The following is a 16,538-nucleotide window of genomic DNA, read 5'->3' as shown; positions in this document are numbered from 1 at the left end:
AGATGAAGCCGGCAGAGTCGGGGGATGATGCTCTGCCCGTCATTTGGGTCCCATTTTATTAAAGAGGTGACACCGGGGGGTGGCAGCCCCTCGGCAATCCCCACACCCAGCATCCTCGTGCCCCGGGGGTGTCCCCGAGCAGGGCTGGCCCCTCAGGGCTTGCTTGCACTGCCGAAGAGCTGCCAGCCTTGCAGAGGGTTCACCAGCTTCATGGCCAAATAACCCTGCGGGGGGCAGAGAGGGGGGCTCAGGGGGGGCTCTGGGGCTGGCAGGGGGAGGGATTGGGGGGGACTGCGCTCACCGGTGCGGCGTAGACGAAGGCGAGGATGAGGGCGAGGAGCAGCAGCAGGGCCAGCCCCAGCACGATGCGGCAGCGGTGCCGGTGCCAGAGGCTGTAGCGCAGGCTGCGCAGCGGTGCCTGCAGCCACAGGAACGACCACTCCGGCCTCCTGCAACGACACCCAGCTGGGGGCACCCACCGCCACCCCCCTGCACCCCTTTTTTTTGGGTGGGGGCTCCACGCGGGGGCTTACACGGGTGGCTGTAGGGCCGGGTACATGTTGGGCTCCTCTCGCCCTTTCCCTGCCGGCCGCTCTTCTGCCTCCTTGGCCTTCAGCAGCTCCAGGCTCAGCTCCAGCTTACCCTGAAGGGGGGGATGGATTCGGGGGGTGGGGGCCGGGATTTGTGCCCCCCTCTCATCGCCGCCCACCCTTTCCCCACCCCTCCTGCTGTACCGAGAGGCGCCGCTTGCCGCCCTCCTGCACCGTGCAGGGCCACCACCCCTTCACCCGCTTCTGCCGGAAAAGGGAGAGGTGGGGGGGTCCCCGCGCCCCCCGCCAGGGCCAGCGGCTCGGCCGCGGCGTCAGGGCGCAGTCCTGGGGGCGCCGGGCTGGCTGCGGCAGCCGGCTGAGCTCCAGCTCCAGGACGCCTGCATGGGGGGGAAAAGCCAAAACGTGGGTGCCCCCATCACCCGTGGGTGCCCCCCTCCGCCCCAGCAGCCGCTGGGGAGGGAGCTGGGGTCTCACCCAAAAAGTCATCGGCCGTGAACACGTCGTTGTCCCACACTTGGAGGATGAGCTTGGGGGGCAGCTTCTGCACCGTCTCGTCCAGGCTCCAAAAATGCTCCTGAATAGAGGGAAGGAAGGGTGGGTCGTGCTCGGTGCCCCCCCCAGCCCCATGCCTGCCCCAGGGGAACCCCGGCACCTTTCGGGGCAGGACGCAGAGCTGCTCGGCCACCAGGTACTCGAAGGGGAAGACGAAGCGCCAGTTGAAGCTGCCGTCCCCTTGCAGCGAGCGGTAGTGCACGTCCGTCCTCTGCCTCTGCTCCTCCAGCCCGTCCAGCCACCTGCCATGCCCCGGGGGGGACGGGACGTGGGTGCCACCCTTGTTCCCATCCCCACCACCGGGCCCCCGGCGGTGGCTGTGGCTCACCCGGTGACGTAGATGTCGCTCATCCTCTGCCCGGCCATGTTGGTGTCCCTCAGGTCCACGTCCCGCGTGTTCCACACCACGCAGCGCAGCTCGTACCTGGAGGGGGACGGGGACGTGCCACCTCCCACCCCCAGGGGATGTCCCTGTCCCCCAGCGGGGTGCTCACCTCTGGGGTTTGCGGGGGGTGATGTCGACGGGGGGGCCGGGGGGCCCAAGGCTGGCAGGGAAGACGTCCACCCACATCTGCACCTTGCCCTGCACCATGGGGCGACGGGAGGCTGGTACCGGCGCCCTTGTCCCTGTGCCGCTGTCCCCCTCCGTCCCAGGGTGTCCCCAATGTCCCTGCCACCTGCCCCCAGCATCCCCCCTTGGCCTGGGGTCCCTGTCACCCCAGGGTTCCCCTTATTCCCCCAGCACCCAACCAAGTCACCCCAGTGTCCCCATTGTGTATCCCTTTTTGGCTCAGGGTCCCTATCTTACCCCCCTGCTGGTGTCCCTGTCTGTCAGGGGGGTCCCTGTCACCCCAGGGTCCCCGTTGTACTCCCTAGCATCCCTTCATGCCCTAAAGTCCCCATAACCCTTGGGTCCCTCCCCAGCCATGTCCCCATCACCCCAGGGTCCCCATCACCTCTCTTCAGCACACCCCCGCCCAGGAGCCCCTGTCACAATAGCGTCCTTATCACCCCAGGGTCCCCACCTTCCCCCCCCCGTCCCTCTGTGCCCCAGGATCCCCGTCTCCCCGCCGTCCTGGCATCCCCACCTGCTCCAGCCCGGGCTGGGTGCTGTTGTAGAGGGTCCGCGTCTCGAGGTGCTCGGGGACGAGGCGACAGGCGCGGAGCACGTGCAGGGCCAGGCGCTCCCGGGGCGCCCCAGGGTGCCGGTGCGTGGGGGGACCGCTCTCTGCAAGGCCGAGCCCTCGCACCACTGGAGGGGCCCCGTGATCCCTCCCCAGCACCCCCGGACCCCGACGCACCGAAATGGCTGAGCAGGAAGGTGGAGCACCCGAAGGTGACGGCGGTGCCGTCGGCGCTGAATTCGGGTGCTGGCAGCCCCTGGGTGCGGGCGAAGTGCTCCAGAGCCCGGCTGGGGCTGAGCTGGTCCCTCCAGCGCCCAGGGCCGGCGCTGAGGGCACAGTGAAGGGGCTGGGGTCTGTGGTGTCCCCTTCCCAGTTCCCGGTGCCGCTTGTTGTGCCCACCCCATAGCCCCGAGCCTGCCTGATCCCTTTATGCCCATCCTTGTGCCAGCCCCATCTCCTTGTTCATGTCTCCCTGTGCCCACCCGATCCCCCTGTCCCCTTCCCCCTTGTGCCACTGCCAGCTCCCTGTGCCCACCCCATCCCATGTCCTCGTGTCTGTGGGCCCCCCCTGCCCCATCTCCCCGGCCCCAGTTCCCCTGTGCCCATCCCTGTGCCAGCCCCATCCTCATCCCCCTGCACCCATCCTCTTGTACCCACCCTGTCCCCGTCTCCATGTGCCCATCCTGGTGCCTACCACATCCCAACTCCTTGTACCCATCCCCATGCCCACTGTCCCCATCTCCTGTCCCCATCCCCATGACCACCCCCATGTACCCCTTCATCCCCTTTGCCCCGTGCCCACCCTCCTGTGCCCTCCCCATTTCCTTGTCCCTATCCCTTTGTCCTGATCTCCTTGTCCCCATCTCCTCAGCTCCAACCCCTCTGCCCTCCCAGCCTCCTTGTCCCCATCACCTTGTCCCCATCCCCATGTGCCCACCCTGTTGTGCCCTCCCCATCTCCTTGTCCCCATCTCCTTGTCCCCATTCCCCTGTGCCCGCTCCCTCCCCATCTCCCCACACTCAACCCCATGCCCCCACCCGTCCCTATCGCCCCGTCCCCCCCTCAGGTCCCGGTGCCCCAGCGCCGTGCCCATCCTGGGGCACCCACGTGCGGTACAGGCGGGGCAGCCCGCAGTGGGCACGGAAGCGGGACAGCAGCCGGTTCTCCAGGTCGATGGTGGTGCTGCCGATCTCCTGGTCGGGAGGCAGCAGGTCGTAGTCCAGCAGCGAGACCCGCAGGTCCTTCTCCAGCGGGATGGTGCCTGTCACCTCGAACATCCTGGCAGCGTGGTGCCGTCAGCCCCGGGGACCAGCACCCATGGACTTGGGGACACCCAAGGGTATGGGGACACCCAAGGGTATGGGGATACCCAAGGGCATGGGGACCCGCTGGCACAAGAATGGGGACCTACAGGCATGGACCTGCTGGCATGGGGACTTGGTGGCGTGGGGAACTGGTGGGATGGGGACCTCCTGGCACAGGGACCTGCTAGCACGGGGACTTGGTGACATGATGGCCTGGATTGTATGGGGACTCACCAGCATGGGGAATGGGGACTTCCTGGCATGGGGACCTGCTGGCATGGGAAACGGGGATCTGGTGGCACAAGGGTGTACTGGCATGGGAAGTAGGGTACAAGAATGGGGACCTAAAGGCATGGGGACCTGCTGGCCAAGGGACTTGGTGGCATGGTGACCTGGTGTTATGGAGACCTGGTGTTATGGAGACCTGTGGGCACTGGGAATGGGGCATCTGGTGGCACGGGGACCTGCTAGTATGGAGGCCTGGTGGCGTGGGGACCTGCTGGTATGAGGGATGGGGATGTGGTGGCACAGGAACCCTCCAGCATGAGGAACAGGGACCCAGTGACATAGAGCCCTGCTGGCAGAGGAACTGGGGACATGGTGGCATGAGGACCTGACAGCCTGGGGACCCAGTGGCACCTGGACCAGGTGGCACGAGGAATGGGGACCTAATAGCTTGGGGACCTGGTGGCACCTGGACCTGGTGGCACGAGGAATGGGGACCCACCAGCACGGACCCTCATGGGACACCTCACCTGGGTGCCAGCCTGGTGCCACCCAGCAGTGGCAGTGCCACCACGCCACCCACGCTGGCCCTACCTGCCGAAAACTGGCTCCACGGTGTTGGGCACGTACTGGTCCCGCTGGCCCAGCGTCTTCGCCCCCAGTGAGACACGGACGTAGGGGTCACACTGGCAGCGGTGGGGGGGACATCAGGGTGACCCGGGGGACATAGGGTGCAGGGGACACGGGGGTGGCCTTACCAGTCCGTTTCGGTCACGAGGGGACAAGTCGAAGGCGCGGACGATGTAGACGCGCACCAGGCACTGCTGGGGCTGGCTGGGGGGCAGCTCCTGGAAGTGGCGCGGCGGGGGGGGCACCCCGGGGTCCTCGGGCAGGGGGTAGAGACAGAAAAGCCCCTGGAGGTGGGGGGGGACAGCCCAGCTGTGCACCCCGAGGTGCCCTGGCCCTGCGTTTGGGGTCCCCAGGGGACACCGTGGGCTCTCACCTTGAACTCGCCCACAGGCACGGGGTCCTCCCCAGCCCCCAGTGGCCCCCCCGGCTGGTAGAGAGGAAAGGTCTGGCAGAAATCCTGCAGCCCCTCGAATTCGGGCACTGCCTCCAACTCGCAGCTGTAGACCTGGGGGCACAGAGGTGGCTGGTGGGGCTGGCACTGTCCCCACCGCTGTCCTCGTCCTTGTCCCCAGCCCCAGCTCAGCCCCATCCCTGTCTTGGTGCTTCTCTCCACCCAGTCCCCGTCCCCTTCTTTCTTCTTGTCCCCATCCCCAGCCTTGTCCCCATCCCCATCCCATCTTCCTTCCTGTCCCTGTCATTGTCCTCATCTTGTCTTCATCCCTGTCCCCATCCCCAGTCTTGTCCCCATCCCACTGCCTTCTTCATCATTGTCCCGTCTTTGTCTCCATCCTGTCCCTGTCCTCATCTCTTCTTCATCCTTGTCCCCCGCCTAGTCCCTGTCCCCTCCCCATCTTTATTTCTGTCCCCTCCCCACCTTTATTCCTGTCCCTGTCCTCGTCTTGTATTCATTCCTGTCCCCATCCCTGTCCCCGTACCCATCCCATCCCCTTCTTCATCACTTTTCCTGTCCCTGTCCCCATCCCCATCACTGTTCCTAAAGCCACCCCATCTCTGTCCCAATCCTCTTTCCCACCCTTATCCCCATCCTATTCCCATCTCTGTTTTCATCCCCATCTTTGTCCTTGTCCCCTCCCCATCCCCATCCTTGTCCCCTGCCCCAGCCCACCTTCAGGCTGTCCCTGTGTGTCCCCCGGTGGCTCTTTGCTGTGTCCCCCATGGCCGCGTAGAATTTGCTCCACCAGTCTCCTTCTTCCTCATCCTCTTCCTCCCTCTCCACAGCCTGGTGGGGAGCAGGGTGAGGCGGGGAGGGGCAGCCCCGGTGCCCTTGGGGGCCCCCTTCCTGTGCCCACCTTGTCCGCAGCCCCCTTCTCAGCGGTGATCTTGGGCAGCATCTGCAGGGAGCAGAGGGGACACCTGGGGAACGGAGGTGGGGGGCCGGGGACCCCGCTGTGGGGCCAGCGCTGCCAGGACTGGGGTGGGGAGGGGCAGGGGGGGGACTCACCTGAGCGATCCTGTCCCAGGCAGCGGCTGTGCGGGGAGAGGGGAAAGAAATCCCAGAGAGGGGAAGAGACGGGCAGGGATGGGAAGGGATGGGGAAGGGGTGGGATGGGATGGGATGGGATGGGATGGGATGGGATGGGATGGGATGGGATGGGAAGGGGTGGGATGGGGAAGGGGTGGGATGGGATGGGGTGGGATGGGATGGGATGGGAAGGGGTGGGATGGGATGGGGAAGGGGTGGGAAAGGGGTGGGGATGGGGTGGGATGGGAAGGGGTGGGAAAGGGGTGGGGAAGGGGTGGGAAAGGGGTGGGAAGGGATAAGAAGTAATGAGAAGGGATGGGGAAGGAATAAGAAGGGATGGGAAGGGATGGGGAAGGGATGAGAAGGGTTGGGAAGGGATGGGGAAAGGATGGGAAGGGATGGGAAGGGCTGGGGAAGGGACAGGAAGAAATGGGGAAGGGAGGTACTCGGTATGGGGAAGGGATGGGAAGGGATGGGGAAGGGAGGGGGAAAGGATGGGGAAGGGAAGGGGAAGAGAGGTACCAGGGATGGGGAAGGGGCTACCAGGGAGAGGGCAGACATGGGGCAGGAGGGTGCTGGGGATGGGCAGGGGCAGGGCAGGGCTGTACCAGGGCCAGGGCTCGCTGGGGGGGCACCGGGTCCAGACAGCCGCCCCCCACCGTCGGGCTGGCAGCAGAAGCGCCCCAGGCCCCGCACGCACGCCTGCCCCACCTCGGGCCGGTACCCGAACCCCTGCGTGTCCAGCACCCGCAGCCGGAGGGGGGGCACGTACTCCTCCTCCGCCGGCAGGTGCTGGGGCCAAACCTCGCCGTCACCCCGGGTGCCGCCGGCAGCACCCACGGGTGGGCCGCCCCCCGTCCCCGCACCCTCACCAGCGGCAGCAGGAAGGCGTTGATGGGGAAGTTGGGGTTGGCGGCGAGGTCGGCGATGGGGGGCGTGCGCAGGACCTGGCCCCCGCACTGCACCTCCAGGCAGGGGGCGCGCACGGGCAGGGGGGAGCGGCTGCGCAGTCTCCGCAGCCCCCACGCCAGCACCTGCGGGGGTCCCACGTGGCTCCTGTCACCCCCCGGCACCTGTTCACCCCCCACCGTTGCCACTATCCCGTCTCCATCCTTTTCTTCATCCCTGTCCTGGTCCCCAGTCCCTCCTTCATCGCTGCCCCGTCTCCTCTCAGTCTCCATCCCTGACCTTGTCCCCATCCCATTTCCATTTCCATGTCCCATTCCCGTTTCCCCACCCCTGTCCCGATCTTGTCCCAGTCCTGTGCCCATCCCAGTCCCCATCCTATCTCCATCCCAGTCCCCATCCCCTCTCCATCCCAGTCCCCATCCCATCTCCATCCCAGTCCCCATCCCCTCTCCATCCCAGTCCCCATCCCATCTCCATCCCAGTCCCCATCCTGTTCTCTTCCCTGTCCCCATCCTGTCCCCATCCCTGCCCTGTCCTCATCCATATCCTTGTCTCCAGCCAGCCCGTTCCCCCCCAAACCTCCTCCCACCCCATCTCCCTCTCTGTCCCCATCCCCGTCCCTGTCCCCGGGGTCACCTCGAGCGCCACCAGCCGCAGGAGGGGCCGGATGCCCAGGGGGACGCTGAAGGTGCCGTCCCTCCACGGCGGGGTGCTGAGCTGCGCCAGGGCCCCCTCCTGATGGGGTTGGGGGGCACGAGAATGATGGGGACAGGTTCCGGGTGCCCCCACGCCACCCCCCTGCCCGCCCCTCACCTCAGCCTCGTGCAGCAGCTCGAAGGCAGCCAGCAGCTCCCCCGCCGGCCCTCCCGGCCCCTCCAGCGGGTAACGTCGCAGCCGGGGGGGCTGCCAGCGCCCCAGATCCAGCCACACATGCGGGGTGCACACGCACCTCCCCAGGAAACTGCCAGCACCCTGCAAGACAGCACCTGGGCGTGGGTGCCCCCCACCCATGGGTGTCCCCCACCCATGGGTGCCTCCCCCCCTGCCGTACCTCTCCTTCTTGGTCAAACACTTCCACCACCACGGCCGGGGGCTCGTCGCGGACCCCCCGGGGGTCCCCGTAAAGCAGCACCCGGTGGAAGAGCAGCGCCTGGTCCCAGCGTGGGTCCAGGGTGCGGGCGAGCACCCGGGTGCTCTGGCTGACGTGCACGAAGGACACGTGGGCGACGGGGTCTGCGGGAGCGGCACCCACCGTCAGCACCCCGGGGTGCCTGCTGGGGGGGTCCGGGGTGCCGGGGAGGGGTGGGGGGTCCCACCTGCCGTGGCCTTGGTGCCGTGGGGCACCAGCTCCAGTGCCTGGAAGAGGTAGCAGCGCAGCTGGAAGTAGCTGGGCCCTGTGGGAGAGGCAGGGGGTGGCAGGGGGTCCTGTAGCCCCCCCGGGACCCTCCCCTCCCAGCAGCCCGGCGCTCACGCTGGAAGGTGCAGAGGATGAGGGGCATGGGCTGCTGCGGGCGTCCCTGGCTCCTGGTCCCTGCTGCTGGCTGCTCGCCCTCCGGCACCGCCGCCTCCGTGCCCTGTGGGGTTGGGATGTGGGGCAGGGGGTCAGCCTTCCCCTGATGCCCCCGTGTCCCCTGTCCCTGCATCCCAAAGCCCCTGGGTTCTGCTGTCCCCATATCCTGCTATCCCTGTGTTCCCTTGTCCCTGCATCCCCCATCCCTCCATCCCTCTCTCCCTCCATCCCTTCCTCCCTTTGTCCATCCCTCTGCCCTGCATCCCTGTCCCTCCATTTCACCATCCCTGTGTCCCTCTGTCCCTCCCTTTACCCCTGTCCCTCCATCCCTGTGTCCACCCCTCTGTCCTAGCATCCATCCATCCCTCTGTCCCTCCCTCCCTCCATCACCCCATCCCTTTCCCCCTCTGTCCCCCCATCCCACCACCCCCTGCCGCCCCCCACCCTCACAGCCCCCTCCCCAGCACCCCGTCCCCATTGCCCCCTGCCCAGCTCCCCCTTCCCACGCTGGCGGCCGTGCGCTGCGGTACCGGGGATCCCTCGAGGAGGAAGATGGGGGCCACGGACGAGGACTGCGATGGCACCATGCGCCGGTGCCAGCAGCGCCGCCGGCACAGGTCCCCGGCGCGGGGCCGCAGGTGGAAGCGGCAGCCCCACAGGGTCGCGTACTCCCACGCCTCGTCCGCCGCCGGCGCTTCGGGGCTGTGCTGAGGGGACATGTGGCACGCAGGGGACGGTGGCACGGGGAGCAGATGGGGATGCTCAAGGCAGGGCACTGGTGGCTGTAGGCTTGTCCCTGCCACCTCATCCCTGCCACCTTGTTCTTGTCACCCCCATCCTGTCACCTCCCTTCCCTGCCACCCCCTTCATGTCATCCCCATCCCGTCGCCCCCATCCCTGCCATCCCCATCCCCTCCACCCCATCCTCAGCACCCCCAATCCTGCCACCCCATTCCTGCCACCCTCCTATCTGCCACCCTGTCCCGGCCACCCAATCTTTGTCACCCCCATCCCACCACCCCCTTCCTTGCCACCTTGTCCCTGCCACCCCCAACCTTGCCACCCCATCCCTGTGAACCCATCCCAGTGACACCATCCCTGCCACCCCCATCCCTGCCATCCCATCCCTGCCACCCCATCCCTATGACCCCATCCCCGCCATCCCACTCCTTCTACCCCCACCCTGCCACCCCCGTCCCTGTCACCCTGTCCCCGCTGCCCCAACCAGCTGGAGAAAGGTGGCCACGTCCTGCTCCTGTCCCTGGGCGCTGGGCTCCCTGCGGCGGGTGCGCAGCCACCGCCGTCGCCGGTGCGTGTGGTACGTCTTCTCAGCAGGGTGCCATGCCAGTGGGGGGCTGCCGGGCGCTGCGCTTGCCCCGTACTCCCAGCCTGTGCCACCCGGGTGTCCTTGTCACCTCTGCCACCACCACCCTCCCCATGGTACCCGCTGGGGACGCCCGCTCACCGGCCTCATCCACGGCCCCCGCCACGTCCACCCGCCAGCCGTCGGTGACGTGCCAGCCTTGGGGACAAGCCACCTCCTCCTTGGGGGGCACTGCTGCACCGACCTGCATCGGGTGGGAGCTGAGCCCCGGCGCACTGGTGCCACCCCATTGGTGGCACCCCCAGTGTCCCTGTGTCACCCCTCACTCACGGCATCGGTGTTGGCCATGGCGGCGGGTCCCCAGTCCCCGCCGGGCTGCCGGCTCTCATTCTCGTAGACCTCCTCCAGCACCTCACCCAGGTTGGCCTCGGTGTCCAGCAGCAGCCTGGGGACAGGGACAAGCCGGTGTCACCTCCCCGTCCCCTCCAGCTCAGCGCAGGGTCCCCAGGGTGCTCACCGCCGCTGTGGCTCCACAGCCCAGGGTCCGTCCCAGCGCCAGCCCTTGGGGGGCCGGATCCGGTGGCGGGGCAGCCCTGCTTTGCCAGTGATGTCGGAGAAGCTGGGGCGCCCCGGCAGCCCCCTCCCGCTCCACTTGCCCAGGAGCTTCGTTTGGTTTTCGTACTGCAGCAAGACCAGGGTGGGGGGCTCAGGGGGACGTCGGGGATGTCCCCATGTCACCGTGTCCCTCCCAGTGCTCACCGTCTCGGCATAGAAGCGCAGGGTGCCCTCCAGGCACCGCGGCAGGTCCCGGCTCTCAGCCACGCGCCCCAGCCACAGCCGGACACGGAGCTGGGCATGGATGTGGCCCGAGGCCTGGGGGGACATGGGGGACAGGGGGGAGGATGTGGGGGGTGTGGGGGACATGGGAGACATGAGGGGACGTGGGGGAAGTGGGGGACATGGGGGGACATGGGGGATCTCTGGGACATGGGAGATGTGGTGGGGACATGGGAGATGTGGATGGACATGGGGGACAGAGGGGATATGGGGAAGTGGGGGGATATGGGGGACACAGGAGATGTGGGGGGACATGGGGGATGTTGGGGACATGGGAGATGTTGGGGGGGACATGGGAGAAGTGGACGGACATGGGGGACATGGGGAGATATAGACAAGGCACAAATGGAGCAGAGAGGGGACGTGGAGGAGACATGGCGGGGACAGGAGGAGCATGGAGGGGATGTGGAGGGGACATGGGACACAAAGGCAGCATGGAGAGGACATGGAGATGACATGGTTGGGGCATGGAGGGGAGATAGAGCGGAACTGGAGGGGATGTGGAGGGGACGTGGAGGGGACATAGATGGGACATGGAGGGGAAGTGAAAGTGACATGGAGGTGACATTGATGGGACACTGAGGGGACATGGAGGGGATGTGGAAGTGACATGGAGGTGACACTGGTGGGACACAGAGGGGACACACAAAGGGGACACTGAGGGGACACGGCGGGGATGTGGGACACCCACGCTGCCCCCTACCCCCAAGAAGAGGGTCTGGGTCCGGCCGCAGAGCCTCCCGCAGGCAGCACGGCCGCGGGGCGAGAACGCCAGGCAGTGCGCGGGGATGCGGGCGCAGGCCACCCGCCGTGGCCCGCTCAGCAGCCACAGCAGCACGTCAGGGACACCGGCCTGCGGCTGGGGACGGGACGGGGCTGAGGGCAAAGCCCCAGGGCCAGGCACCGGAGAGGGGCCTCGAATTTGGGGCCTTCCCCTCACCTCGGCCGCCAGAGCGGCCACGCGGCCTAGCCAGGCCTCGGCCTCCGGTAGCAGCGCGGCCCAGCCACCGCGCGGGGGGCCGGCGGTCGCCGCCGCGGCCATGAGGCGCAGGAGGTGCAGGCGGGCGGCACGCAGCTCCGTGTCCAGCGGCGTTTTGGGGAGCTGCGCCTCCAGCACTGGCAGTGCCACTCTGCCGGATTGGGGACACCGGGATGGGGACAGCGGGGAGCATGCCGGGGATGCTTGCCCACAGAACTGCCCCATTTTGCACCAAAATGCCATGTTTCCAGCCCAGAAGTGTGCTGTTTTCCCAAATAAATGCAACTTTTCTGCCCCTGAGATGTTTTGTTTCCTCCTAAAATGTTCAATTTACACCACAAAAGTGCCCCGTTTTCCCTCAGATATGCCCCATTTCCCCCAGATATGCCCCATTTCCTCCCCCCTAAATAGCCCATTTTCCACTAGAAATGTACTATGTCCCCCTAAAATGTCCTATTTCTACCCCAGAAGTGCCCCATATTCTCCCAGAAATACCCCTTCTACTTGCAGATATGCCCCGTTTTCCCCGTCTCATTTCTACCCCAGAACTTCCCCATTTTCCCCCAGATATGCCCCATTTCCCCCTAAAATGCCCCGTTTCTCCCCAGAATTTTCCTGTTCCCCCTCAAATATCTAATTTTCACCCCAAAATGCCCCATTCACCCATAGATATGCCCCATTTTCTCCCATAAGTCTCATTTCCACCCCGGAAATTCCCCATATTCCACCCAATGCCCCATTTCCCCCCCAAATACCCATTTTGTCCCCCAAACCTCCCATTTTTATCCCCAAATGACCCACTTTTTTCCCTCCAATGCCCCATTTCCCCCAAAAATGCCCCAGTGCAGCTCAGCGGGTGCTGGGTTCCCCTCCATGTCCCACCACCAGCACCCTGGGGGCTGCTGCGGGGCTGCCGGTGGGGATGTCTCAGGGGTGCTGCACCCTGGGGGACCCATGGGCCACCCATGGGTGCTCACCTGCAGTCCCGTGCCAGCTCCCGGAGCAGCCTCCTCCCGGCGTCCCCGCAGGTGGCCGTCCCCGCATCCCGCAGCGCGGCCACGTTTCCCTCCTGTGGAGCTCACCGCTGCCCAAAAACCGCCTGCGCTAGGTGCTCGCCCCCCGCCTCCCCCACCCATGGGTGCTCACCAGCCTCTGGGCCATGTTCTGCAGCAGGTTCGTGGCGTCCCAGCGGTAGCCGGCGTCCTCCCAAATGGAGGTGACGGCCACCACCGGCTTGGCGTCATACCAGGGCAGGTAGTGGTAGCGATTGCCTGCGTCCACAGCAGGATCAGCATCCCCGTGGTGACCCGGGGGGGGGACAGGGGCATCCCCTGTGCTCACCATCAAAGAGGGGGTGGCCGTGCGGGGTGGCGGAGGCAGCGGGGCGGCACGTGGGGTCACCGGTGTCCCCGTAGTTGCCAATGCTAAGCTCGAAGCGCAGCAGCTCGGGTGCGGGTGCCAGCATGGTGGCCGAGTAAAACACCCCGCACAGCCCGAAGCGGCGGCGCCGGGGTAGGAGGCGCTGGGGATAAAAAAGCCAAAACCCCCCAAATAAATACTGCTCCCCCCCTATTAAAAAGCAAAAGCCCCATCAGTGGCATGGCACCGTGTCCCCACCTGCACGCGGGCGACATCCTCGGGGGCGATGGTGTCCTGCTGGCGCCCATCCGGGCTCCCGGTGTGGGTGCTGAGCTCCAGTAGCACCCGGCCCCGGTACGCAACCCTGGTGTCCTGCAAAATAAAGGGGGGGAGAGCAGCTGTGGGCTGGTGCCCCCCCCCCCCCAGCATGGGTGCTATCCCCCCCCCGCTGTACTCACACTGGGGGTGCTGGGTCTCCTGGCAGGATCTGGCCGAGGGCCGTAGAATGGGAGGAAGCTGGGTCCAAAGCAGGGTAAGAAGCCAGAGACCCCCCCTGGGAGCAAAAAAGGGGGTTCAGTGGGGGGGAAGAAGGTGCTTGGGACCCCCCCGAGGTTGGACCCCGCTCACCTTGAAGCTCGGCGCCAGCAGAGGAGATGTGGGAGAGGTGCAGGGTGGCGGTGCCCAGGACCTTGGCGCGGGACCTACGGGTGGCAGCGATGGGTGGGGGGTGATGCCAGGGCCCCCCCCAAATTGGGGAGCACCCCACTTACCCACTGACGATGGCCAGCTCGATGGCATCACAGACGGGGGGCAGCTGCCGGGCAGAAAAATATTGGGGGGAAAGGACAGCGTTAATTAATAAGGGTTTTAATGGGGGTCCCCACCTGGGGAGTGCGGGGGGCACCTCACCCGCAGCGGGAAGAAGAGCACCTCGTTCCATGCAGGGTTGGCATCGGGGGGCATCACCCGGGTGCAGAGCTGGGGGGGGACACAGAAATCAGCCCCTGCCCACCGCCAGCACCCATAGGTGCTCCCCACCACCCACCGTCCTGCCAGCGAAGCTGGCTCGCACAGCTGCCGCCACGAAGCCCCGCTTGCCGCCGGCCGGTAGCACCGCCGGGAGGTACGGCTGGGTCGGTTCCTCTGCACCGGGGAGGGTAGACAAGTGGGTACAGGGACACAAGGTGACACCCATGTCCCCCGTCCCCGTGGCGCACCCTGGGGCAGGTCCTCGGCACGGTAGACATGGAGCTGGAGCGTGGCCACGCACGGGGTGAGCGGTGAAGGCTGCAGGAGGTTGGCCTCCACCTCCTCGCTCCCCGCCGGTTCCTCCGGCTCCTGGCGTGGGGGGCAAAAATAACCCAAAATCAAAAATAATAATTAAAAAAAAATCACAGGTGCACACTAGGGGGGTTTCAGGGTGCTGGGCACGGTGCTCACCGCCACAGGCTCGCCGGCGCGGAGGACGGCCAGGCTGACGCGGAGGTAGCCGCAGGACCCGGCCTCGGGGCGCCGGGGGTGCTGCAGGCTCAGCCACTTCCAGCTCAGCCTGCGACCTGCCGCGGGGACACCCGTGTCACCTCCCCGGGGCGTGGTGACACCCCAAGGGGCACCCACCGCCCCACGGGGGGCTCACCTACCAGGCGCGTTGTAGATGGTGCTGACGTCCAGCTGCGGGGAAGCAAAAAGGGAGGAAAATGGCTATAATGGGGTTTTTCACCCCGTTTCCCTGCTGCCAGCCTCACCTTGAAGGCACCGATGGTGGCCTCAGCACGGATGGCCCGGGAGTTGAGAACCTGTGGGGTCGGGGACAACGTCAGCGGCCACCCTGTTGTCACCGACCCCACAGGTGCCACCGGCCCCGACCTGGACGTGGATGGGCACTGCTGCCAGCTGGACGGGCGTTAGGTGGAAATGCTGGGAAAACACCTAGAATTGGGCAAAACTGTGAGTGTGGTGGTGGGCGGGGAGGGGACACCGGTGGGTCCCCATCCCCTGGGGCCACCTCGTTGTAGTAGGGGTTGTTCCCCGCGCGGATCCTGGTCCTGAAGCGGTGCTCGCCGATGAGGACCGTCACCACCGGCTTGATGTCATTCCCCTGCAGCTGGTGGCCCTCGATTACCCTCACCCGCACCTACGGGACACGTGGGGACACGGTGGCCACTGTTTGGGACACCGCCCCAGGTGCCACCGCACCCTTGGGTGCCCTACCTGGAAATCCTCCTTCCTCTCCATCACAGGCTTAGCGTGGTGGTGTGGTGGCCCCGGTGGCACCCCGACGGCTGTCCCCACCGCTGGGGAGAGGCATGGGGGTGACAGGCAGGGCGCCACCCGTCCCTGCTGGTGTGGCGCGGTGTCCCCTGCTGCCACCTGGCCGGGGGGGATGTAGGAGCAGCGGACAGTGACAGTGGCCCCCGTGGGACGTCCCCGAGGGTCCAGCAGCGGGAGGTGGCTGAGGGCGAGCGGCAGCCCGGGCTCCTCCGCCAGCCGGCCCAGTGGCACCGTGGTGGCACCCAGTTCCCTGGGGGGACAGGGACGGTGAGCACGGCCACCTTGGGGACAGCACCCTGCGGTGCCCACCCATGGGTGCCACTCACCCCTGGGGTGCTGGCTGGCCCCAGTGCCGGAGGCGCAGGGCCAGGCTGGCCGAGGGGCGCAGGGGACGGGCACCCAGCGGCCACACCAGTGTCTGCAGGGCAGGTGACAGCGGTCAGCAGGGTGGCACGAGTGTCCCCATGCCACTGCTGGCTGTCCCCGTGCCACGTCACCTCGTTCCAGGTGGGGTTGCGCTCTGCCGGCACCACCCGGGTGCTCCTGGGGACACCTGGGGGGGGGACAGGAGGGACGGTGGCAGCAGCCTGCGTTGGGGACGTTGAGGTGGCACTGTCCCTGTCCCCGCACGCTGTCCCCACGTGTGGCTGGCACCATCCCATCACACGAGGATGCTCGATGCCATCCCGTCCCGTGACGATGACCGATGCCACCCCATCCCACGAGGATGGCCAACGCCAACCCATCTCATGGGGACGGCCACCGTGATGTCCCCCTGCCCCCCGGTACCTCTGAAGTGGGCGGACACATGCATGCCGGGCCCGGCGCCCGTGGCTGCCGGGATGTGGGCGCTGGCCACCAGCAGCTGCAGCATGGCTGTGTCCCCGTGCTGTGTCCCTGTGTTGTGTCCCCGTGCCACCGAGTGGCTGTCACCACGGCGCTGCCACCGGTCTGTGTTCTGGAACGACACCACATGCGCTGCGGTGGGAACAGGCAGGGACACTGCTGCTGTCAGCGGGTGTCCCCATGTCACCAGGTACCTCTGCCACCGTGCACCCGTGTCACCCTGTGCCATGTCCATGCGTGGCCATGTCACTGTGCTGTGTCACTTTCTGCGCGTCCCTGTGTCCCTGCATCATGCCGTAACCCATCTGTGCATACCTGTGTCACTGCGTCCCCATGTCCCTGTGTCCCTATGTCTGTGTCCCCGCATCCGTGTGTCCCCACATCTCTGTGTCCCCATGTCCACATGTCCCTGTGTCCCCATGTCTTAGTGTCCCACGTCACTGAGTCCATGTGCCCCATGTCACTGCATCCCCATGTCTGTGTCCCCATGTCCCTATGTGCGTGTGCCCCTTGTCACTACATGCCTGTGCCTGTTCCTGTGCCCTCATGCTCATGTGCCCCCATGTCCCCATGTCTGTGTGTCCTTGTGTCCCCACATCCATGTGCCCCAAGTCCCCGTGTCCCCACATCCATG

At 66.5% G+C, this 16,538-nt stretch overlaps 1 protein-coding gene across 1 annotated transcript; it reads right to left on the bottom strand.

The window, feature by feature from the left end:
* Window positions 1-58: 58 nt before the first annotated feature.
* On the bottom strand, window positions 59-16,385 carry FER1L5 (fer-1 like family member 5). Its single transcript, XM_066983328.1, has 51 exons — window positions 15,848-16,385; window positions 15,556-15,611; window positions 15,385-15,476; window positions 14,999-15,308; window positions 14,793-14,921; window positions 14,654-14,716; window positions 14,533-14,583; window positions 14,428-14,458; window positions 14,228-14,343; window positions 14,005-14,125; window positions 13,833-13,930; window positions 13,697-13,765; window positions 13,558-13,601; window positions 13,415-13,488; window positions 13,246-13,340; window positions 13,046-13,159; window positions 12,770-12,950; window positions 12,575-12,699; window positions 12,406-12,497; window positions 11,390-11,579; window positions 11,153-11,308; window positions 10,372-10,485; window positions 10,130-10,293; window positions 9,943-10,057; window positions 9,754-9,856; window positions 9,514-9,677; window positions 8,819-8,995; window positions 8,250-8,352; window positions 8,095-8,172; window positions 7,830-8,011; window positions 7,592-7,750; window positions 7,415-7,513; window positions 6,742-6,903; window positions 6,478-6,661; window positions 5,849-5,874; window positions 5,697-5,738; window positions 5,513-5,626; window positions 4,760-4,891; window positions 4,515-4,670; window positions 4,351-4,442; window positions 3,335-3,505; window positions 2,405-2,553; window positions 2,192-2,331; window positions 1,598-1,686; window positions 1,432-1,527; window positions 1,204-1,345; window positions 1,026-1,125; window positions 735-928; window positions 534-643; window positions 302-449; window positions 59-224 (listed from the first exon to the last, which is right to left on the bottom strand). Exons 1-51 carry the CDS (start codon window positions 16,137-16,139, stop codon window positions 153-155), a joined length of 6,276 nt encoding a protein of 2,091 aa, XP_066839429.1. The 5' UTR covers window positions 16,140-16,385; the 3' UTR covers window positions 59-152.
* Between the last annotated feature and the right edge of the window lie 153 nt (window positions 16,386-16,538).

The sequence above is a fragment of the Anser cygnoides genome, chromosome 26 (genome assembly GCF_040182565.1).
Source record: "Anser cygnoides isolate HZ-2024a breed goose chromosome 26, Taihu_goose_T2T_genome, whole genome shotgun sequence".
Classification (NCBI taxonomy): domain Eukaryota; kingdom Metazoa; phylum Chordata; class Aves; order Anseriformes; family Anatidae; genus Anser; species Anser cygnoides.
This window is presented reverse-complemented; position numbering and strand designations above follow the sequence as displayed.

Excerpts from the sequence above, each read along its gene's own strand:
- FER1L5 (XM_066983328.1), bottom strand. The coding sequence starts at position 16,139 with ATGGACATGGCACAGGGTGACACGGGTGCACGGTGGCAGAGGTACCTG. Across the intron at positions 13,766-13,832 it reads CCAGCTTCGCTGGCAGGACG|CTCTGCACCCGGGTGATGCC; the intron begins GTGGGTGGTGGG and ends GTCCCCCCCCAG. Across the intron at positions 10,058-10,129 it reads GCTGTGGAGCCACAGCGGCG|GCTGCTGCTGGACACCGAGG; the intron begins GTGAGCACCCTG and ends CCCTGTCCCCAG.